The 25895-nt window shown below is 40.2% G+C and overlaps 1 protein-coding gene across 1 annotated transcript in view; it reads right to left on the bottom strand.

Moving 5' to 3' along the window:
- The window catches only part of LOC149288005 (SR-related and CTD-associated factor 8-like), a 31182-nt gene extending 8135 nt beyond the window's left edge, over positions 1-23047 (bottom strand). The window contains exons 1-8 of the mRNA XM_089492149.1: positions 23018-23047; positions 5918-6001; positions 3459-3503; positions 2852-3013; positions 1867-2017; positions 1273-1403; positions 633-806; positions 120-196 (exon numbers count right to left, since the gene is read on the bottom strand). Coding sequence (XP_089348275.1) covers positions 120-196; positions 633-806; positions 1273-1403; positions 1867-2017; positions 2852-3013; positions 3459-3503; positions 5918-6001; positions 23018-23047 — 854 coding nt within the window. The remainder of the gene's footprint in view (positions 1-119; positions 197-632; positions 807-1272; positions 1404-1866; positions 2018-2851; positions 3014-3458; positions 3504-5917; positions 6002-23017) is intronic.
- Positions 23048-25895: the final 2848 nt, after the last annotated feature.

The raw sequence follows: 25895 nt of genomic DNA, 5'->3' as shown, positions 1-25895 counted from the left end.
AAAGACACCGCTGAAACATGTATGTACAAGGTACAAACTGCAAAAGGGCACTTTGTTTATTTTCCAAGCTCTGTTAGAAACACACACACACACACATATATATATATATATAGCCTTACATCTGTGAGGTCTCCTTTTTTGTCTCTTCCGTTTGGTCAGAACCATCTGTAAAATCTCCAAACCTGTCCATGAGTTTCTAAAAAATAAAAACACTCAGATATAAATAGCTGTTAACTACTTTAGATAGGATACTATATCTACCTAACTTGGACTCTGTTAAAGGCCTCCTGGGAGTCATTGAGTTACAGCCAGATATAAACATAATGTAAAGGGTGGAAAATCCTCTATCATCACAGAGTGGATTGTATCATTAATAGACAGTGTACAAAACCGGCATTTTTCTGCATTTAATAAACGCCAGTACATGGTCATACCACATTGTATAGGTGTGAGTTTAATCTATTTACTAGTTAAGATTTATATTTAAGGAATCAAGCAGCAAAAGTGTTCCTCACAGGGCAAAGACGGCTGGATTTTAACTGGTTATAAAACTATTTTCAACTTGCAAAACTATACAGATATACAGTATATATATTTAACTTATATGGATGAGTGCACATTGTAAGAGGTACCTTGCTGAGAGACATGCTTTGTTCCAGTGGGTTGAGTGTGTTGGTTGCAGCTGCAGCCGTGAGTTGAGCTGTAAGTGCCTGCAGTTGAACTACTAGACCAGCATCTAGTGCTTGAAGAAGAGACGGCTGGGGCTTCTGTTGCTGTACATGCAAAGACTGGACCAATTGCTGAAGCTATAGTTAATGTAATACATAATAATGATTAAAAAAAAACAATTTTAATACTCATTTAGTCGTTGCTATGTACTGAAAATTCCAAAAGCTATTTTTACAAATTCAACTGTAATATATAAACATTTAGAAAATCAGCATACTGGGGAAAAACTAAAAATTCCCAGATAACTACGTTAAAGTCATTATTCAATAAATATGCTAAACTTAGTACAGTGCCTTTTTTCTCAAATGTATACTGAAATAAAATCTTAGATTTCTATTTTTTTTTAAATTGAAATAATGGTAACACTGCCTATTTTTACAAAATGCTATGGATTAAGTAAACCAGGAGCATACACAATGCATTTTAATGTATTAACTCTGCCACTATTTTAACACTAGGTGTCAGAAGAACACTAGGATTTGGAAATGTCCGCTGGTTGTGATTTAAGCCCCTGTTCATCTCTTCCACATTCAAAGGGCTTACCTGCTGTCCCTGAGGGCTCTGTAGAATCTGGGCCACAGCAGACAGTGTATCAGTATTGGTAATCTGAGCAATCCATGGGTCGGGAATACCCTGTACAACATTAGCTGGAGTTGCTGGGGTAGCAGGAGTACCTTTAAAACAAATTCACCGTAGTTATTTGATAAAGTTGCGATTTCCGTGACTGTATTTATACTTTTCCTTGCTCATAACCCCATAACCTCATAATTTCCTTTTGTGATTTTGCCCCTTACTTTCTTCCTTAATTTTGGTTCCACTTTAGCTATTAAAATGTTTACATACATACACATTAGTAAGTGCAACAGGAAAATATATATATATTGTGGATCCAAATACCCGTCAACCCTATTATACTGGGCACTATATCTAGCTAATGAGGATTTACTTAAAGCCCCCCTTAGAGAAATTGAGTTGGACTTGTAGTAGGGCTGAAGACTTCAATGTAGACGCCACATACAGTCTGTAGCATAACTTCCACTGTCAGCAACTATGGTTCGTATCTACTACTATCAGCTAAATATAATATTACAACAATATACACGTCAACTACTCTAAACAAATAAAACCTGAAGATACCTGGTGTGTTAATAGCAGCTGCAGTGCTGGGTAAATTTGGAGTCAAAACAGGAGGAGGAATTCCAGCAGCCATGTCAAGGAGAGGCTGAATAATTTCACTCTTGAACACATTATTCTTCTGCCACAGGTTTAGAACTCTGACAATTCTACTCTGAATAAAACAAACAGCAAAATGTTTATTCCTAAAAATGTTTAGTTTCATAACGGTGTGCTGTTCTGCTAAAGTTAATCGTTTTCACAAATCATTGGAAACATCATCCCTACTAAGACTTGATGTTTAAACTCTTCCTAGACATAATCCCTTAAACATATAGCATTTTGATTCATTGACAGTAAAATGTCAAATGGTCATTCTGCCCCTATGTCCTATTTGGGATCTTTGATTCTGGCCAATGCAATTTACCCCATCAAATCAAATGTTTGAAAACTAGACACCTCAGGGTATTTCAAACGTCAATATTTTAACTCTTTCCATGCACACATTGAAATTCGGGTATGAATTTACAGCCCTTGGTATATGCCCCAGTCAAACAACACCCAATATGTATTCAGCAACATCTCCTGAGTACAGTGATACTACGCATGCATAGGTCTGTTGGAAAGGGGCTAAAAGGCCACATTTGAAAGGAATTTTTGGGAATTTTGACATCTGGTTAGTCTGTGCCATGGCCATTTTGGGACATCTTGGAACCCGGCCAATTCGATTTACCCCATTAAACCATTTTTTAAATAGACACCTCAAGGGTATTTCTAATGGCGGTATTTTAACTCTTTGCAAGCCAGGATTTTTGTGAATATATAGTGCTAATTTTGGGCTCCTGCTGCTGTTTTTGGTGTTGCTAAATGCCTCAACTTTGATTGCTTCCTATACCTGCTTAAACTCATGACATCCCAGGCACCTCAATTGTCGCCAGCTGGATGTTTTGCCGTGAGGTGCCTGGCATGTCAAGCGGTTCATAAAGTAATTTGATTCTGAGGTGCATACCTTGTCATCTGTAGGACAGCGATATAGGTTCTGAAATGTGTTGATAATGTTATTGCTAAACCGAGGAGCAAAAACATCCTTGTCTTGACCAAACTGGTGTCTTGATTGCCGTACAATGGAGTCAATCACATACAGTCCTGGAACTTTATACTCTGGTTTACACTGCACAAAGAAAGAAGTAAAATGAACAGTTGAACAAACAGTTCACTATTAAAATCATAATTCTGCCACAGAAAGTTTTAATTACCCTTTTGCCACTATTTGTGACCAGATGAGGTGGATTATAATTCTGCACTCCCAACAAATCGTTATTTGAATCATATATTTCTGAGCAAAGAAGATGGAAGTAGTGTTACATTACATCTTGGCATTTTTTACCGCCATTATAGTTTTTGCAATATTTTGAAGTGCCTAATATATAAAATTAAGAAGACCGATAACAGTAATCAACGAATGCTGAACAGCAATAGTAAACAACCTCAAACACTAAAACATGGGTGCACACATTCAAAAGACTGTCATGATAAAGTGTGTATGTAGTGCAGACTTTAGATATTAGCAGTCCTTATACCATAATATATGCAGGAATGAAGCAGAGGGAAATTACCTTCTGGATGAATTTTTCAACACTCTGAACAACATGCTTGTAAAACTAGAAAAGATGAAAAAACAAACTTTATATTTTCCAGAATAAAAATTGTGCCTTCGCATTATTTCAATGGTTTTGAAAAATAGAAAACAAAAACATATGCAAACCATTTGGCACCTTTGGGGTTTACTTAATAAACCAAGATGAAACATATCAGTTCAAAAACCTTGGAAGACCATCTCTTAAATTAGGGTAAGCTAGTCCTACCTGCATAACAAACTCCTGATGATATTTCCGGTGTGTTATCTCACTGATCATTGTGCACTGTCATAGCCAGCTCAATGCCCTTTTTGATGAGGAACAGGTTTTTATATGTTTATTTTAATCCATTTTCTCTCTTTTTTTATCCTAAATTTTCATCCTGGTTTTTTGGTCTGGTATCCTAAGTATTTTATTGGTAATTTAAAATAGATCTCTCATATATGCACATTTTTATACTCTTTTATACATGGATTTCTATAGATTGTTGTTCCATTTTTGATGTCTCTCATTGTTTATATATGTATATATACACACACATTATATATATATATATGTATGTTTATTATACACATTTTTAAACCGCCCTATATACCATTATTAAAGTTGTTCTATCGGGTATACATTAATATCTCTATTGATTTGCTTATGCAGTATGTATCCGCCCTTTTGCACACCCTATATATCTTAGCACTATATATCTTAGTGCAATTGCTACAGAATCCTGAAGTCGTCTAATGGAAGAAACGCGTTGATTCTAGGGCTGCAACTAACGATTATTTTACTTAATCGATTAATCGGATAAAAAATGCAATTTTTTTTTCATTTAAAATAATGAAATAAAAACCGTACAATTTACACTTTCATCTCTTTATTGCAATGGCCTCTCTCTATTCATCTTCTTATTTTACTGACATAATAATAAAAGCTACAAGAACCCAAACACAGTGTTTCTCAAACTAGGTTTTAATACAAAGTTATTAGTAAATATTAATTCATATGTTAACTATTTTTCATATTTAATAAAAACTGAGAAAAAAGCCTTGTTTATATTTTCTTTTGTTTACCAAATTTCCCCCAGTTATGCACATCCCCCAGCTTGCCACTCTGCCCCCATATATGCCTTATACCTCTTATATGCCAGTGATATGCAACTGAGCCCCCTGATATACCTTTTACCCCCAGATATGTCTTATGCCCCCCTGATATGCCTAATATCGATATGCCTTATACCCCGTATATGCCTTATAACTTCCAATATGCCACTCGCCCCCATTTATGCTTTATACCTCCCTATATGCCACTGTGCACCCTGATATGCCACTCCGCTCCCCATAAATGCCCTGCACCACCCTGAAATTCATTATACTCCCTGATTCACCACTCTGCCTCCCCCAGGTATGCCACTCTGAAATTCATTATACCCCCCATACACCACTCTACCTCCCCTATACACCACTCTAACCCCCCCAGATATGCCATTCTGCCTCCCTGAAATTCATTATACCCCCCATACACCACTAAAACTCACCCATACTCCACTCTGCCTCCTCCCATACACCACTCTGCCTCCTCCCCCCTCCCATACTCCACTCTGCCTCCTCCTCCCCCCCTCCCATATTCCACTCTGCCTCCTCCTCCCCCCTCCCATACTCCACTCTGCCTCCTCCTCCCCCCTCCCATACTCCACTCTGCCTTCAGAGCATTTGCTCTGAAAAAACCTCTTTTTATAATCGATAAAAATCGATTCGACTAATCGATAATGAAAATCGTTGGTATTATCGATTTTATCGATAAGTTGTTTCAGCCCTAGTTGGTTCTTTTTGATCCTATTGGGCTTCCGTAGAGAGAGATGTCCACCTGCTTGTAACAAATCTTTACTCAGTGGCAGCTTCCATTGCATACACCGGACACTGTAGGTCAGTTCATCTCTAGCGTTGTAGACTCTATTCCCCTTGGACTACTACGTGAATAGCCCTGTTTTTCTTCTACCAGTATTTGGATTCAGTCACCGCTTGTACATCCAGCGTGCATTACTGTTCCTAGCGCAAGATTAAATACCATTGTTTTTGGAATCTACTTCACTGCTTTGTGTTAACTATCTGCCTTTTGGTTGCTCCATCTGTAATATTGGAGCCACACTTGTGAGTACATTTTCATTATTTTATTTTTTACATTCATATGCACTTAAATGCATATGATAGCTGCGCGTCGCCTTGTAATTTTTTTTATTATATCTTCTCTATACATTTGGCATGATTCCTGTTCAGTCAACCGCATCTCCTGGTTAGGGCTGCACATGCCCAAGTTACTTATCCTGCATCCAGCTCCAACGCTGATTTGGCGCTCCCATTGGATTTCTATGGTAGTACTTTCTGTCCATTTACTGGCCATTGTTTAATAAGAATTGTTTGCAAGTGCAGAAAAAAGGGACTCACCTTAATGGCTTTAATTGCAGCCTTGGTAATCTGGGTCATTTTAGCCTTGGAAATTGGCGGCTTGTAATCATTCAGCGAGTATAACTGTGAGAAAATGAAAATGTACAAAACATTAATTTAAGACATATCAGTAAAAGAAAAAAAAAAAAAAAAAATTTTTTTCAGTTGCATCCCCATCTTAACCTGTCTTAAGAGTAAAGTTAAACTCCTTAAAGATCAACATTATTTTATAATTTAGGACCAAAGCCTTTTCTCTTCCACAGAGCAGTGTAACATGACGTGAGACAGGGATCTTTTTGGCAGTAGGCTTCTAGTGGCATCATAGTGATAATCACAGGCATCTAATTTGAAACACAGTTTTACTTTTTATTATTTTAAAAAATATCCCTTTTTTATAAAGTAATAAAGGTAGTAGTGAAGTAATATAATATCCCTGTGACTCAAGGCACAAATAATCACAGTGTTCATCTGAATATGTGCTGATGATAAAAAAAAAGGTTGGTTTCCCATTCAATTCTTCTATTAAAAACACAAAACAAAAAGCAAATTACATAGTAGTTAGTATAGCTTAATAATTAACATACAAAACTCTGCAGTCATTGGGATAACTCCAGGTCAGGTAACTCCCTCACTACACATGATGATGGGTCAATGACAACAAGTTCCTCCAGAAAGAAGGGCTGAAATGGCCCTGCATAATGCATAATGCATAATTCAGGTGGGAAGACCTGGAAGATCTCTCATTGATTTAACCATATATTACACATGGTCAGCCAAGCTCCCCCTGCATCTTAAATTCATTATGTATAATAAAGTTGGCAATACATTTTATTGCCAAAAGGAAAATACATACGTGTATTAATATAGTACATTAGGCTGTAGCATTTAATACAAGTGTGTATTGTTCATTGTAACAATTACAATATGTTCTAACCCTTTTAGATTAAAGTTTCTAACTTTGCTAAATTCTAATTAGCGATTTCACAAGAAACAATGCTAGAAGACTTACGTCTCTGTGCCTTCCAGCAGTAGCAGCTTAACAATGTAATCTAGTTAGTAGGGCTGGTTAATGGATGCATGTGCACATACACTGGGAATGCTATGAACGTACACATTCTCCCAGTGGACATCCTTTGCCCGCTTTCAGCACCGTACACATGCCAATGTATGCCTGCACTTAAACCCCTTAACAACCTTACAATCATACAGGTACGCCTATAAAAAGGTGGGCCAAGATGCCCCTTAGGATGTAGCTTTATGTCATGCCACTTTTTTCACTACAGATTGAATGTACACAGTTCCTTCATGAATACCCGACTGCTCATTCCCTTAAGGTAGGTGTCAGTGCAGACACCCACCGGAAGGGTGAGGAGAATACAGACCAAGTAGGGTCTGTCTATATCTTGCTTGGATCGACTGACCCCCCCCCCCCGCCCCTTTGGCTGATTGTACACACTGGCACTGGGATCAGCAACACAAGGCTTTGGAGCCCTGCTTGCTGATCACTGTGTCTTCAGTGGAGGGAAGATCAGAGGAAAGAGTGAGAAACCTTCTTACTGGAAAAGTAAAAAAAAAATAAAAAAAAATAATAATAATAATAAAAATTTATATATATATATATATATATATATATATATATATTAAAATAAATGTCCCATCATTCTATCGCCTTAGCACTACAAGTAACAAATTATAAAGGAAAAATCCTCTTATCACTGACCCACTTAAGCCAGTAGTGTTAAAAATAGTACACTATAGGGTAACATAAGGGATGGATGTGGCTCTCCAGAACAAAAAAAATGCAGGGGATGTTGATAAACAGAAATTGGAATATTGTTCAGCAGGGGCACCTGGCACTTTAAGCAAAAGTTTAAAAAAAAGTGTTTATTTTATTATAGTTTTTTTTATATATTAGCACTCATAATTATTATGTTTTTGTGTGTTTCTATGGTTTGAAAACACTAGTTGACCTGAAAAAAAAGATGTATCATACATGAAACACTGATAAAGCAAATGATAAAAATGACAAAATATACAGTATTTAAGGTACTAAAAACCCTCGCTACTAAAAGGGATTAACAGGCTAGAGTGCCATAGTGTGTAAAAAAGAGCCATGAACTACACATGCATTTTCTCAGAAACACAATATAGTACCCTGACATTAATGGAAGCAGGATAAAAACTCTGAGCACACAAGGATTTAGGGACTTGTGAGCAAACAAACACAACGAAAGCTGGATAAATGAAGGTATACAATATGAGAAGACACTGGTAAAGTGCATATTAATAGAAACTTGGCACAGATGAATAAAAAGACTGATGTGATTTCACCAGCCTTGCCACTGCACAGAAATGCTCTTTTTTACTAAATCATTGGTATTTCATGAAATCAAGAACATGCTACACTGTTTTAAAAGGGACACTCCAGTGTCCATACATTATGTTTAAGCTCTTTTCCGATCAAGTATTTAAAATGAGTCGCATATGTACACTTTTTTCCTTATTCTCTCCCACCTATGCCTTCCTTCTCTTTCTCTCCCACTCTCTCTTTTTGATGCCCCATTCTCTAAACACAACACTATCCTGCAATCCCTCCCTCCGCATACAAAACTATCTGGCCATTCCTACAAAAAAAAATAGTTTAGACACAGAGCGGGTCCTGAGGCCCATGGTGCGTAAAACACTCTTCTGATTCCATAGCTGAAGAGTTACACACTTCCGTTGCATTAATATGAGCACAAAAACCGTGCGACGGAAGCTTCATGGAATGGGTTTAATGGCCGAGCAGCTGCATGCCAGCCTCACATCACCAAGTACAATGCCAAGCATCGGATCATGAGGAGTAAAGCACGCCACCACTGGACCCTGGAGCAGGGGAAATGTGTTCTGTGGAGTGACGTATCACAAATGCTACCAAGGAAGACTGTATATAAATTGTTGGCAAGATAGTACTGTGTACCACAGATCATACATTCTTTCAGTTCTCCTACACATTTGGTGGGACTGCACACCAATTTACCCCTTCTGGTGAGAAATTGATTTCCTCATTCAGCAGATCATGGGAACAGAACTGCCCTCCTCTCCATCAGGCCCGGACTGGGACAAAAAATAGGCCTGGGCATTTAAGCCCGAGCAGCCTATACTTATTTATTTATTGTTAAAGCCCACCCTTCATGTACCATCTTTGCATTTACTCATTCACACAAATCATTAACACATTCATTAATGCAGTCTCACAAATCATTCAAGCAATTCATCCACACATGAATTCATTAATTGTCATACGCATTCACACAATTCATCCACACATTTATTCATTCATTCTCATACGCATTCACACTACCCCCTCTCCCCATCTTATCTGCCCCTTCTCACTATGTTCCCCCTTTTCACTATGTACCCCCTCTCACTATCTATCCCCTCTCCCCATTGCTCACTATCTAACCCCCCTCTGCCCCTTCTCACTGCACCCCCCTCCCTCACCCTACTTTTACCTTGTTGCCGGAGCAAGCAGCAACTGCGGCCGGGCCCGCGGCAGGACCGGACTGACTGGGCCTATGCGGCCTCTACGGCCGCATTAACGCAGGGCATAAGGGGCACCTGCCCCTTAAGCCCGCTGCAACTGCGACCGGGTCCGCCACTCTAAGGGGCCGGGAAGCCCCCACCAGGGCCGGCCTTAGGGGTCTGCGGCCGCACAGGGCTTACATTAAAACATCGGGGGGTTTTTTTTTTTTTACTTTATTTAACATCCTCCATGTTAAATAAAGTTAACAAAAACTTTATTTAACATGGAGGATGTTAAATAAAGTAAAAAAAACCCCAAACCCCGATGTTTTAATTTAAACCCTGTGCGGCCGCAGACCTGTAAGGCCGGCCCTGGTGGGGGCTTCCCGACCCCTTAGAGTGGCGGACCCGGTCGCAGTTGCAGCGGGCTTAAGGGGCAGGTGCCCCTTATGTCCTGCGTTAATGCGGCCGTAGAGGCCGCATAGGCCCACTCAGTTTGGTCCTGACTGGGCCTATTTTAAGGTAGGGGCCTGGAGCTGCAGCTCCATCAGCCCCTAAGTCAATCCGACCCGGCCCACCAGGCAAACGCCCGGTTTGCCCGATGGCCAGTCCGGGCCTGCTCTCCATATCCTACTTCATCATACATAAAAAACATACACTATATGGAAAATGTATTGGGACACCTGACCATTAGATCAGAAGGGATTTTTATGACATAGCATGCCAAATATATAGGCATTAATATGTAGCTGGTTCCACCTTTTGCAGCTATAAAAGCTTCCACTCTTCTGGGAAGGCTTTCCGTGGCAAGAGTATGCTGAAGAGGACATTTTAGACAATGCTATGCTTCCACATGTTTGTGAGAAAGGTTTAGGGGCGGCCCTTTTCTATTCCAGGTGATCTCATCCAACATCAGTGCCTGACCTCACAAATGCTCTACTGGATGAATGGGCAACAATTCCCACAGAAACACTCCAAAATCTTGTGGAAAGCCTTCCCAGAAGAGTGGAAGCTGCTATAGCTGCAAAGGGGGGGGGGCAAACTACATATTAATGTCTATGTTTTTAGAATGCAATGTCATAAAAGTCCCTGTTGGTATAACGGTCAGGTGTAATACTTTTGTCAATACAGCATATACACACGTTGTATGGTTTTGGTTCAAACAGTAGTATTCATATATGTCCCCATACTTTCCACAGAATTCCAAAAAAAAGATATATGGTATGTATTGATATATAGCTATACGAGTATTCTGTCCTTTTATTTTAAATGACTGATTATGTGTACCAATAAGGTTTCAAAAGTTTACTCAAACTAAATTGAAAAGATTAAAGTTAGAGAAAAATGCTAAAATTGCAGTTTTATTATTATAAAAATCAAGGTTGGCTCCTAATTGTACATAAGATTGGTGAAACCAATAAGCCCCATTTAACCAACGCCTGCTATAAGTCTGGAAGTTATCCTGACGCATACTCGTCTTAAAGAGACACTTTAGCCATCATATGCACTTTAATACATTTGATAGCTGAGCTGTCCCTTTCAATTTCTGTGTGGTACCTGTTGCATGGGGGCTGCATAATCCCTCATATGCATTGGCCCCTTTCCCCACAACACAGCCAAACAAAAGAAACAAGAAGACAATCAGTGTCAAAAACATTGGAGATGTCTCCTTTTAACTCTTTAATGCCTGTACTGATTTGAATGAGCTTCATCAAAGGGTGATAAATACCCTCTCTTTTCTGAATATATAGCGACTCTGAAATAACCTTCTACCAAGTTTGGAACATACTGAAAAATACTGATATGGGTAAACATCATCATTGCAGGGAAAGAAGGAATATGCATACATGCACCTGTTTTCCATGGGTGAGTGGCTTGTGATTGCAGGCTTTTTAGGACCAAAGATTGTCTAAACTGTTTTCATAACTTGGTCCTCAAAGATGCTATACCAGGATCCAATAAGCTGGACACTGTAAAGCTACTTACTCATAGTAGGTAAGCAGGATAAGCATAGACTCTTAAAGGTCAATGCCATAGTGATTGCATAGAAGATGACCTGATGATTGTAGGTATGGGGGGGCAAGAGTTCTCACAGCAGCAAACCCACTCAAACCCGAACAACTCTGAAACCAACCTCAATGGCTTCAAATCCCTATATGAGAGAAATGGTGGGTATAGTTTATGGCTAAGCAGATGTTATCGCCGCCCTACAAACGATGCCTGTACCAAACAACAAAAAAATGTGCATATGATAGCTCAGTGGTTCCCTTTGCAACCATAAAGGGCCTGTTGCAAATGCTTAGGGGAATTCTGTAGAATCCCCCATAGGCATTTTCCCCTTTCCACAACCCCAGCCGTCTGCCGTGCCGGAGGTGAGTCTCAAGAAGCCAATGGGGTTCTGCAGCAACCGCTCCTTAAGTGTGGGTTTTATTATTGTATGTATGCATGTATGTATGTATGTATGTATATATATATATATATATACACACACACACACACACACACACACTTCAGGTCCAGGTTTTTTTTTTTTTTTTTTTTAATATCCAAAAAGCATTGTGTGATCGGGCATTCCTTATTTGACGGTGTACACGCGATCATCCCGTGTAATGGCAGGGAGATGCCCCCGCAGCTGCAATTAAGTCAGGGCCCGCCGGTACGTTATAAAGGGGGCCTTGGCATAGCCGTTAGTGACGCACCGGTACATCCCAAGGAGCGTGAAGGGTAAGAACAATTATAAAGGTATACTTGTAAATAAGATTACAAAAGGTATATTTAGTGTAGTATAAAAAAAAAATGAGAAAAGAAGTTTGCAATAGCTAAAAAAATGCATGCACTAGTTTTTCATGTAGCTTAAGAAAATATGCATCGAAAATAAAAACACATTTTTGACTCGCTCCTTGAAATTACTCTCATATTTTGGAGGAAGAATTATGTTTTAGCTTTCATAAGGGGTGATAGGGAAGTGGCATTTTAGACAATTTTCTGTCTTAATGTAAGTTTTCCCACGGTTTACAATAAGATAACATAGGGGCTTACGTATAATAAAACTTCTTGTGCAAGGACAACAGCGAAAAGTATTTTAAAGGAAGGGTCTTTATTTTAGAGCTATCCAGAAACAAGGCAACCAAATCCATATTATTTGCACGATTCCACATAAACGGATATGTAAAATCTCCCTAAAGAACAAATGCATGTATTACATCTCGATATAGTTTGCGCTCAGGGCTTTTTTGGAGATATATTTTAAGGTTTATCCCAGCTAACATCTAATCAATTTACTGTCTTAAAATCATGTCCCTTCTTTCTCAGCCACCATTACAAAAAGCTGAATCAATCAACATAGTGCACTTGTTGTAAGACAGGTAACTTTTCACCTGTATATTGTGCCAATTGTCCGTTGGTGTACCTTGCCATGCACATGTGCATCACAAGCTTATGTTATTAAGGGGCAGGTGAATTAAGGGGGTAATAACAATGCAGATCCTGGCAACAGCGAGGCAGATGGTTGGTTCCATGGCATTTCTAAAAATACATAGCTATCTAAATTTCTGTAATCTGTAACCAACTTCACAAAAGGTTTAATTACAGTGGACAATATTAAAGGACGCTCCAGTCAGTATGTGCACTTTAATGCATATGACAGCCGCGTGTCCACTTAAAATTTTTTTTTTCCCCTGTGTAAATGCATGGATGCATCTAAACAGCTTAATGCATGCTTGTTTCGTTGGGCTGTATGCGACATACAGTCCCTTTAAAGGATTTGAAAAAAGTAAATTAAAAAAAAAAGTCAATATATCTGTTATAAAACACAGATGTGTATAATACGCAGGGGTAACTACACAATTTGGCAGGAAAGAAATGAACGTGTAATACGTACCAACCAGATTAGGTCACTGGCTCATGATTGATCAATGACTTAAATTGATCAGATAGCGATTTATTAGGTTAGAAATGGTTATCAAAAATAAAATATATGATCAATAATGTGATCAGATAAAAATATTTTTAACATTTTTTGGATGACAGGTGTCACTGAGACAGGGTGGGGTCACTCCTGACCAGTGGCGTCGCTACAGGGGGGAAATTGCCCCCCCTAGGTTAATCCTTGCCCCCCCTGCCGAATTTGGAAAAAAGTCGCAATGCGACTTTAAATCTCGCTCGGCGCCCCCCATTCTCCTCCACGAGGCCTCTACCTCCGTCGCGGTGCCGGCATTTCATCCTGAGCGCCGAAATATGACATCATATTTCGGCGCTCAGCAGTGAAGCAGCGGCCACCGCAGCAGAGAACGAAGACAGAAGCCTCGTGCTCCCGTCGCTGGACCTGAAGGTGAGAGAACTACAAAGGGGGAGGGTAGATAATGAGTAGGGAGAGGGGTTAGAAAGTGATAAGGGAGGGAAAGGGGGTTAGAAAGTGATAAGGGGAGGGAGAGGGGGTTAGAAAGTGATAAGGGAGGGAGAGGCGGTTAGAAAGTAATAAGGCAGGAGCGTCCAACATGCAGCCCGCGAGACCTCGAGGTGCGGCCCGCGTAAGATCGCCAGCCAGTGCAACCGATCTTACGCGGGCCGCACCTCGCGCATGTACTGGCTGACTTGGCATGATAGGAGTGTGATTGCTAACAGCAATCAAAGTCCCATCATGCCTAGGTTCCAGCACTTACACATCCGACCAGTAAATGCTGGAACCTAGGCATGATGGGACTGTGATTGCTGTTAGCAATCACACTCCTATCATGTCAAGTCAGCCAGTACATGCTGAAACCTAGCTAGCTGCCCCCCTTGTGTATTGATGCTGCCAGCAGTATGGGGTCTGCACATCACTTACAGCCACCCTGTACCAGCATGTACTAGCTGACTTGGCATGATAGGAGTGTGATTGCTAACAGCAATCACAGTCCCATCATGCCTAGGTTCCAGCATTTACTGGTTGGATGTGTAAGTGCTGGAACCTAGGCATGATGGGACTTTGATTGCTGTTAGCAATCACACTCCTATCATGCCAAGTCAGCCAGTACATGCTGAAACCTAGCTAGCCGCCCCCCTTGTGTATTGATGCTGCCAGCAGTATGGGGTCTACACATCACTGACAGCCACCCTGTACCAGCATGTACTGGCTGACTTGGCATGATAGGAGTGTGATTGCTTACAGCAACCACAGCAAGCACAGTCCCATCATGCCTAGGTACCAGCATTTACTGGTTGCCTGGGTATGATAGGAGTGTGATTGCAGTGTGGACGCCAGGGCTGGCTTTGGGGTATGCAACCTGTGATCTATGCGTATAATTTAGGGGGTTTTAAATATACCTTTTAATTACGTGTTTTTTTGTGAATTCCAATTGATCTGTACCTGCAAAGCTGGGGTTGTGTGTTATTCTGTAGATCCATATCTGCTATGCTATGTTTCCATACATTATTTATGTATACCTGCAAATACAGGGTTAATATGTCTTATTCAGTTGATTAATACCTGCAATGCTGTTTCCATGTATTTATTTTATCTATACCTGCAATGCTACCATTCATATACTATTGTATACCTGCAAATACAGGATTTGTATGTCTGATTCTGTTTGAGATCACAAGTGAATTTCAGTTGATCTATATATGCAAAGCTTGGTTTGTGTGTTAATGTGTTGATCTATACCTGCTATCGGCAACTGGGGCTAATGTTAATATATATGGGCAGCAGGGGCATCAATACACAGGGGGCAAAAACACTAAGGGGGGTATAAACGACAATGCAGTGTGAAAAATCAATCCTGATGTAGACATCTGTGACGTAGATTGTGTCCTGCTGTTTGTGTGTTTTTGGTTATCAGTGTAGCAGAGCCTGTCCTCGGTGTGTGTGTATAGGTGTTGGTGTGGCAGAGCCTGTCCTGGTGTGTGTTTGGGTGTTGGTGTGGCAGAGCCTGTCCTGGTGTGTGTGTTCGGTTGTCAGTGTGTCAAAGCCTGTCCTGGTGTTTGTGTGTGTTTGGATGTGGGTGTGGCAGAGCCTGTCCTGATGTGTGTGGGTGTCTGTGTGGCAGAGCCTGTCCTGGTGTGTGTGTGTTTGGTTGTTGGTGTGGCAGAGCCTGTCCTGGTGTGGGTGCCAGCCAGAAGTGGGGATGCAGAGATACCCGCCAATGCTGCTTTGGATAGATTGAGAGGTGGCCACTGGGCAAATGCACCAAGCAAAACACAGCTCAGTTTGCGGAAGGTGACAAAAGCACATTGCCCCACTTATCCACGCAGAAAAAATGAAGGTCTCATTAATGACCAAAGATTAAGATCAAAAGTAATAATAAATGACTGTACTTTGGAACACAGAATGCCCTGAGATGAAAGAAGAAAATGACAGAAAGACGCATGGGTCTCACTCTCTTAGCAGATATGAGGGAGCCCTTGCTTGGTTTTAAAAGTGCAGTCTCATCTTTTCTGATGTAGTATCAAGAATGCCATTCAAATAGATTTTGGAATGTATTAGTAATTAATTACTACTACTACTACTACTACTAAAATTGGATGGATAACATCCAGCTTTTTCTTTTCAACAACGTAACAGAAAACAAAAAGTTTAACACATTTTGGCAACTGCAATCATCCAGCCCACTTACTTCAGCCAAATAAGAAACGTGTGCAATAAATATTATAATAGATTAAAGATGAAATATTTCTAAATGTGAATTAGTTTCATAACCATTTATCTGGAAATAATCAGTTTTATTTAAAAAAATAAATAAATAAATATATATATATATATTTATATGAGGATATAGTACTCAAACTCAGTTTTGCCACCTTTTGTATGAAGATAACACATGTGTTCACTGTTAACACAAGTTTTAGTAAAAAAATTCAATTCAATCTAATAAAGTATTAACTGGGGGGCACTCAAGATCATTTAAACATAGAACGGTGGCTGTGATTCATTCGCCCAACAGTCCAGGGAAGATAATTTCCTTCGTGGAAAATCTATTGTAGTGTTTGAAGGGGAAACCCTACTGTTCTAATGGTGAAAATGTGCTTTATCAAACCAACTCATTTTCATCTTCCATGGGTATTCCAAGCTTGGGTTCGGCGGGGCTCCCAGGACTTATTCTCTGGGTACCAGCAGCAGCTTGCAGACAAAGAGATGCTCAGTGAATGGTAACGGGTCGTACCTTTGGAGAGTTATAGTTAAAGAGTACAATGTTACACTGCAGAAAGCGTAGCTTTTAGAGAAGCTACAGAAGGGAGATCTGCAAGTCCCTCTCCTTCCGTACCCTTGGGTTTAGTTGGAGACATGGAACAAGTCAGACAAGAGACTGAGCTTAGTGAATCCTTATTGTTTTTGTTATCTGAAAACGCTCACTTTCAGGCTAAACGTCAGCCAACCTAGTAAAGATTCTAACAAACCGGAGCTTCATTCCACTTCTATTACACTGACCTTAAATCGCTACTTGAAATATTCCTAAAAAGCAGATGTAACATCAGGTGACATACGGCCCACAGGCTTTCCGCAATGGATTCAGACTCTCTCATTATATATGTACTAATTGCACTTAATAAAGGAGCTAAAAGGAAACACCCCAAATAATATATTGCTATAAAGTCATGCGTTAATAGACTAGATATAACAGGTAGGGACAAAATGCAGCATTGCTAGCTACGGGTTAACTACAAATGCCCTGATGTTTTATTTATTGGCCGACAACTACAACTGGAGTGCCAACCATTTTCACGTCAATGAATTGTATAGGTTCCACTATTCTTGCCCATGTAGAAAAATGTTTCTCTGGTATATATATGTATATTAAAACAATCACAACTAAACTCCTAATGCACTTATAAAGCAGAGCTGGACAAATCCCAGATGCAAGGTTGTCATGGCGACACATGAAACCGCTTTATACAGTTGCCTAGTGCGGTGGGACGAGCCTGCATTTACTGAGCTCACAATGCTCCGGTAGTAGTGGGACAGCGCCTGGATCCCCGATGCGGAGCAAATTTGTCAAGCTTAGATTAGACAATTTAAATACATTGGTCACAACTGAGTTTCTAATACTATGCAAGGCCATCAACAATGCAACATTAACATTAAACAGGAACACGCCAAGAATGTTCAGATATATTTGTATGCAAGGTACCATTATTGCTATATACATTAAACAAAACAGACGTCGTAGTTTAGTCACTGATGTCCTTGTAAAGAAAACAATCCTTACAGCACAAAAAGGTACTACTATAGTTATGAAGCAATAGATATGACTGTACAATGATTTGCAACATCACTGGCAAATCGATTATTATAGTCACCGCTGGTGGCTGTATCCGATACTAGCCAGCGAACACTAAAAAAGGCAACATAGTACTAAGCGATCCTAAAGTAGGCAGCAACTTGATCTTTAGTAAAGAATTTATGTCATCAACCACAAAGAGAAAAATGTAAAAACACTAATGAAAGGAACGTGTAACAAGCAGCTGGGTCGAATCTGATGAAAAGCAGTAAATAAAGGCCACAATACCACCTATTCTCTATAAGGTCTCCATAGACTGTTGCTATATATATATATATATCTCACTATACTGGTTAAAAGCAACAAAACATTTGGTAATATACACGGATAGCTCAACATAAAATGCACATGCAGAAATTATTTCAGTTACAGGTTTCTTATAAAATAGTCAAACCTGACTAGATCGATATAGGGGCACTTCTATACCCTGATGTCGACCCTAGAAAAGATGACACATTTGATTAGACACGGGAACCAAACACATCATGTAAGCAGTACTTAAAACAAACACAACAAAATGCCTAGTCCAAGTACAATCGGTGATAACATTAGCCTAAATATCTATAGCACGGGATCTTCCTGAAACACCATTTTTAATGAACGAAAAGGGAGTCATTATTTTCTACAATACATTTCCCAGCAGGCCCGGACTGGCTATCAGTGCCCAGTGGGTGTTGGCCAAGAGAGCCACGCATATCCAGCCATCAGCCGCACTTATGTCAAGTGCCAGGGCCTACCTGTCATCCCCAGTCCGGACCTGTTTCACAGTGACATATTTTTCAGTGTAAAAATCAAAGATCACATGTATTTCTTAAAAAAAAAACCAAAACTTTACCTGCTTAATAAAGCTAACAATATCCTCATTTTCCTGCACAGTGGTAAACGACTAAATGCCTCGGCCTATGGAGAAAGGACTTAAAGGGACAGTTACGCTTAGCTAATGGGACAGATGCCGTGTTATTACACAGCTGATTTTAACATCATAACAGGCTTCATTTTATATCTTGAGTGAGCTGGGCACCAACTACCAGTTGCTTGGAAATAAACGCAACAGGAGGTATTTCAATCGGAACTAATAGCTTAACTTTTAAGATCCGTTTTTTTACATCTCAGGCACAGGTCACAATACAACGGGCTTCAAACTCTACATCCCGAGAGAGACGGCAAACCGAGAGTTACGCACATACTTGTTTAATAAATGGGACAGCCTTTTGGTTGAAATGCCTGTTCTAAAGCAGAGGTATAAAAAAAACAACTTAAGGCCTATTTGCATCCGCTGGCAAACCCAGAAAGAACGTTATTGCCCAAAACAGTGCATTATGTTAATGCAGAGTTGGCTTCCTTCTGCAATTTCTTTACAGAACACAATATAAGGGGGACCGTTTCCTACAAAGCTTTTATTACTAAAAGTACCTATAGCTTGTAATAATGATTAGGTACATACAGAGAACTAGACTGTAAGAGGAAAATTAGCACCTATTCACTAATAGGAATAGTTAAAGGAATATTAGTCTTGGGTTGCCCCCCCCTCGCTTTTACCATCTTATTGAGATTCAGCACACATTTCTTAGGCCACAAAAAGCTCTATCGTGTCAGATTTCTATGAGAAATGGATGCTGCTTGGTAAAGCCTGCGCTCCTGGTGCTTGCACAAGAGCAGTAACCTAGAATTACAGGTCATCTGTGCTCATTCATTGAGCCAGTGATGACAGAGGGATGCAGAGAAACAGCCGTACTGACAACAGGCCACAAAGTAAATATTGTTTGCTGGCCTGAACCCTAAACAGAAATGGGATGGGACAGTCCATGTAAGAAGTACGTATCATACCGACCACTTCAGGTTATAGCCCATACAGCACAGTGCTTAGTCGCAGAACATTATACTAATGCAAAGTTGATTAGCTCAACATATGCATATGATAGCTGTGTGGCACCACATAGCGTCCCTCCTACAAATGCATGGGCAACTCTGCATAATCCACTCATTTGCATTTAGCACTTTAGCCGCCCTTCCAGCGGCCGAACACGTGCCCCTACAAGTGATATACTCACCCCAGCACTGCCCCCCCCCCCGTGTGTATAAGCAGAATGCACCCCCTTTGTCTGAAGAGAGTGCTTTCCTGTCACTGAATCGCTGGCCCACAGAGGAGGAGGGCAGCTGCAGGGTTGCAGCTTCAACCTCAAGGAAGCCTCCATCCCCTCCAATTTTGGAACAATGTATATTAGAGAATGTACTTTCATATGCATTCATCTTAAGCGGGACCATCAGGGACAGTAAACTGTTCCTTTAACCTGCTATTCAAGCTCGACTTGAGCACAATGCATACTTGGTCTCGGAAGCTCGCAAATAAGCTCTCAGTTAGCCAATAAATGGTATTACTTTAAACTATACTTTTCTCCAATGTACAATTTGAAGAGCACAAAACACACCAGTAAATAATGAAGCTTTCAGGCCTCACTTACCAGGAAAATACTAAAATGTTTCACTCACTGATTTATCTAAATACTACATATAAAAAAGTCAGACCCATAAATAACTAAATTGACGGCTATTTATTGCACAAAATGCTGCTGCATCTCTGCTATTTAGTAAAGCAGGCGTGTTAAATTGAGACATCTCCCCAAACATTAAAGCTGTAAGCCATGGTAAAGTTTTCGAAACGCAGGGATAATTTTAACATTTTAGCACCAAAACTACTATTTCAATAACTATATTATCCCTCAAAGTGTATTCACTGATTTGGGTCTGTAAGCCGGAAAAGGATAAGATGCTTATTACCTATTTTCTCCCCTGATCTAAGAGTTGCTAAAGAACAATTCTTTCTAGTATTTATTGTTATTCACACGTGGTTAAATTAGCAGCTCTGTACATTTTGGATTATAAACAGCAAAATCAACAGGTTTTAACATATGCTGTGTTTTAAATTGTAATCTTGCGAGCAGACTCCTCTTTACCTAATGTACCTGTTCAACTAAATCTGTCCATTCTAGTTTTTTCACACCCTTTAAAAGGTATGTATTGTAAGAAGTGCTGCATAACTTATCTAAAGAAAAAATGGTTCTGTAATTACACTTTTCCTGTATATGTACTTTCCTAATAACTATATTATTTGGGAAAAACAACAAATCCACTGTAAACAACAGCGTCCTTCTTTCATCTCTTCCACCTTTATTTTATCATCTTACCTTCCCCTTTTCCACTTGGTTAAAGCATAAAGTATTTATTTAATAAAAACTCTGCAGTCATAGACTTAGCAGCACATTAGAAGGGGACAACGAGGCACAATGCCTATACATAATTTTTGGTTTCTTTTTTGGGGGAAAAGGAGGAAGTAAGTTTTGGAGAAATGTTAGAACAAGAGGTTGTAATCTAAAAACTAGAAGGTCAGAGGTTTAGATGTAATGTAAGGACGTTTTACTTTACTATAAGGGTGGTAGGTAAAAAGGTGAAACAGCCTCCCAAAGAAGAGCCTCCACACCACTCCTGTAACCCGGAGATTCTCCGTGCTGACGCGGAGAAGCCGAGTTCCCAGGTATGGTAATGACACCTGCCATGTGCAAAAAGTATTCCAACTGATTTCAACGGACACGCTTCATGCCACTGATTGGCTTCTTCAGGCAGCCAATCAGTGATGGGAAAAAATCTGGTACAGTGAGGAGCTTCTCCTAAATGATGTCATACTCTAATATTCATTCTTCATTTGAGGGGCTGCATGGGACACAGGAGTGTCTCCAAGATGAAATGCTAATGAGCGAACAGCTATGCCATTCTCTTCTTGCGTGCCAAATTAGATTTTTCTTTTTTTCTTTATACGTTTCTAGATTCCTAGTGAAGCTGTAAAATGCAGAATCTGATTCAAGCAGGAATTATCCACATTTAGGGTAACCCGGTGTTTTGTAAAACATTATGATTTGCCAAACAGAGTTAATTGAATAACTATGCTATGCCACGGAAAAGTGGTAGGAAACAATAAATCGATCTCTAAGAAACCTTTAGTCCAATTTTAATCTTCAACTGCCCTTCAAACCAGTTCAGACCATACTTTAGTCTACAGCCACCCACATGTATTAGTCTTCCAGGTGTTAAATATATGGATTATTAGTATTAAATGTAAATTCTTTTTATTGAACTGTGATTCTTTACATAGTAAAAGAAAGCATATTTAGCCATTCATTAATGAAAAGTTCAAGAAAACTCTGTAGGATTATGAATAGAAGTTTAACTATTTGTAAAAGTTCTCCTTTTCTTGTTACAACTATGATGGGGATCTTTGATTTAGTAACAAATTGTGACGAAGACTTGGTTTGAGGAAAATTTCTAAAGCATGCATTTTCCGTACACAAGAACAGGGATGTATTTTACCGATAGTAAAAATGATACTTTTATATAAATGTTATGTGTTCAAGGAAAAACAAAGGTAAAGGGGCACCACTCCAGAAACATAAACAATCATTAGTTATTTCAAAATACATATGTAACTAATTCTAATCGGAGGCTTAAAGCAGAAAAACGGGCAGCATAGATGAGCCGAATGGTTCTTGTATGCCATCAAATTCTGTCCCTGTATATATATTTAAATATAAGAAGGGTTTCTATTTTCTCTCCGGGACATGGGGTAAAGCATTAAACTTCTCCAGTGACCGAGATGAGGTTTATTTTCTGAAAGATTGCTAAAATACATTACATTTGCATTATAATGCAATATTGTTATGATTTGCTAGTTGCATCTTATCTAGAGAGAATGGATGTCATTGTGACTTAGTAACACGAATGCGTGTGAATATGAAGTATTGAATGGTCCCACACTAGACACATTTCTATTGCTAGGAGTCCAAAGTGACTGATTCCAGCCTCCATCTCTGTATTAGCGTGAAAAGGCCCAATTGAGTGCTATGCTATGTATCCAGTAGTGGGGTGTCTTGGCGGCAGCGATGTCCGTGTAATAATGTAACGTAGTTTGTCACTATGGGCTATGCATGTCTGGAGCACACAGAGGGGCCTAGCACACTGCACAGGCCTGGACGAGGCACCGCGCAGGGGTATCCAGCACAGCCGCAGCACATTCCATAATAACGAACGTGAGCCCAGAAATACCGGAACGTCTACATAGAAAAGGGCCATTGTTTTGAAATAAAACGACTGCGAGGACTACGGACAGGGACGAATAAATACCACAGAACGAACGAACACAGCGGGGCCCGTGTCGCTCGCGCACTGTTAAAAAAACCCAACCCAAATCAAGAGGGGGAGGAAGAGCCGCTGTCCCCAGAATGCGAGTATCGAAAAGCGAGAGAGAAAAAGAGCGTATGATGTGAATATGGAGGGATCTAGGGATACAAACCTCGCTGTTAAAGGTTTTGACGGCCTCCATGTTGTCGGGTGATGTAGAAACGCCGTGTTGTTTGGAGGAGGAGGCGACGAGTAGAGGACGGCGCCACAGAGCAAGAGGAGGGGATGGCAGAGGAAGGAGGAGTGACACGCAGTGTGTGGGAAGAGGGAGGGCGAGGAAGTGCTAGCGAGTGTGTGAGGGAGGATGAGCGGCGATGCGAGGTTTATTCCCCTTATGCAGAAAGCGCTTTGAGCTTCATATTTTAAGGTTTAGCTACGAATTCCGGCGCAAACTACCGATCAGATCCCGCCAGCTGACATGGACCAGAGCAGCCGTAAACGGAAATGTGTCTGCTTGTTTGTGCAAAGCCTCAGCCTCACTGGCTGAGGTAACGCGATCTTTATACGACGAGGCTGCTGTGTTTGCTCTGCGTTCTAGGCGGCAATGTGTTAACACGCATTGTGGAGACTGAAGCTGCGTGTACATACATGCAGCTCCAGTAATAACAATAACAAAACGCAGGCGGAAGAGAGGTGTCACATTGTCGATGCTTGCTACCCGCCATTTTTGAATCGGGCGCTTAAATGTCTATGTAGACACAAAGGTACTAATATGATGTAAAAACGGGTAAAGTTACAGATGTATTGCTTTTTATAGCATAATGTCCTAATTTTACAAGCGATATTTTCTATATGATACGTAAATAAGTACTTAAATAATAAATACAGATCCTGAATTACAATATCAGTTTTACGGCAGGGTATGCCTTAAAGCGGAAGTGATGAATAGCCCCCCCTCAGCTAAATAAGGCGGAACCGGAAATCAGTCACCAAACTCTAGCGGTCACATCTGCATCGGCTTCGTAGCAGTCATTGAGATGTTACAAAGCGCCCTCCTGAGGCCTAATTGTGAAATCTCTTCTGAGATGTTTTGCTGGTCTGTTACCAAATTTTGAAAATTAATGGTACTGCTGCAATCTGTATTAGCTCCTTACTCTTCAAGGATAATGTAACATACATTTCAAATGTACCTTTGATTAAAATTACCTATTTGCACCAATTTTTTTTTACTCCAGTAGCCAAATAAAACATTTTAAGGTTTCATAGAATGAAATTTAAGCTGGGGACTGTAGGGATAGCTATTTAGTATACAAATGAGTACACACAAGCTACCGGAACCTGGCCCTCAATAGCCAATGTAACCTTGACAATACTAAGGAATTATTGATTGACATTATTGTGCTATTGTACTCCACAGCACCATTTTTTTAAAGAGCAAAATAAAAATAACCTATTTCATACCCCCAAATATGTTATAGTAATAGTGTGTGTGTGTGTGTATAGATATAAAAGTGCTGAAGGTCAAAGAGGACAATCGACCAATTTAAAATATAATGGACCATATTCTGGAGACAGACTACCAGTGACGTATTCTGTTGTAGGCATCTGTAGACTGCATTAAAAGGTGCTGTACGCCGCAATATGATGTCATATCTGCCTTTAAATATAATCACTGTAGATGTAAATACATCACTGTAGACTGCTACATATTGGGCAATTAACATGTACATTTAGTTAGCTCCCACAGGGATTTCTTCATCTGTTGAACCTTGTCCCATAATTTCACTTTATAAAGGGTGGTATATGTGAGGACCCATTCTATAGTGAACCTGGGACACACAGCAGTAAAATATTCAATAGGTTCTATGCTGACCACACCAATTTTGCTTTTATTCAGTCTCTATATTTTCACACAGCTACTCAAGTTGAGAAAACAAGTCTAACAAGTTCTGCTGTTCCAAGCACCCATATCTGTTCATCCTGTAGAAGGCAAAAAAACTTTGGGTTTCTATTTACAAAGTTTACTACAGTGGTAAAAGAATGCCATACATAAAACATTAGCACCTCGTATAAGCACATTTGAGTCATTAAAAGAAATTGAAACTTGCCAAAGGTAAGCTACATAGATAGGAGGCCTGTCTGGTGGAAATGACACAGTGGCTTTACAGGCTCCCTTCTGTTAATCCTCATTAGGTCCGTGTTACCTGGAATGTAATAACTAGATTTGTGCATTTGTATTCGGGAGAACATGAAAACGAGACAGGAGCCTCCTCTGGCATCAACCAATGTAGAGCAGCTGGGCCTTACGGCTGTCCAGGTCTCCAACTAGACTCTGGAGGGCTTGGACCCTTCAGATGGCTCGAGTGAGGCACCCATCCCAGGCGCACCTCAAGACCTCCTCCTGCGATGTAACAGATCCCAGCAAACTACACCAGATGTTATCTCCCCACACGTTTGGAATAAAATTGCACTAATTTATCCTATTCCTGAGCGTCTTTCGAATTTGTTTAAATCTCCCCACAGATGACCCCTCGCCAAAGATTGCAGATTGAAGACTAACTTGCACCCGAGCTGCGATTAACCTATGGTATGTTCACCTGCTCCTGTTGGACCCATGTCCAGATACACCCTATCGACCCCCCACAACAACCAACATGACACTTTAAATGCAATTGAATGGTACTTGTCAGATCCACAGTCACTGTTCCACCACAGAATGTGTCCTGTGAGGACAATTTTGCACATCCTACAGGACCTTCAGAAAGGGATCCTAATACTAGGAGATGACCTCAAAACAGCCCTTGACTCAAGAATCGATCTGTTGGTGGGCCATACTCATACTTCCCTATACGTAACTAGAAAAAATTCATTCATCATCTTCCCTTACTATGCCAATCCCACATAGGACTATGCTCATCATGTCCCTCTCCTCCCCCTGTCCTGCCCCATAGAACACTCTTGGCGTCTGAATAATTCTATTTTCTCAGACAGGGACACAGTCGAATCCACTGGGTCTTTATTGACTTAACTGTAATACTTTGCAGCTGTGC

Source organism: Sceloporus occidentalis, unplaced genomic scaffold (genome assembly GCF_023333645.1).
Source record: "Sceloporus occidentalis isolate IW3139 unplaced genomic scaffold, rSceOcc1.0.p SCAF_54, whole genome shotgun sequence".
Taxonomy (NCBI): Eukaryota; Metazoa; Chordata; class Lepidosauria; order Squamata; family Phrynosomatidae; genus Sceloporus; species Sceloporus occidentalis.
This window is presented reverse-complemented; position numbering and strand designations above follow the sequence as displayed.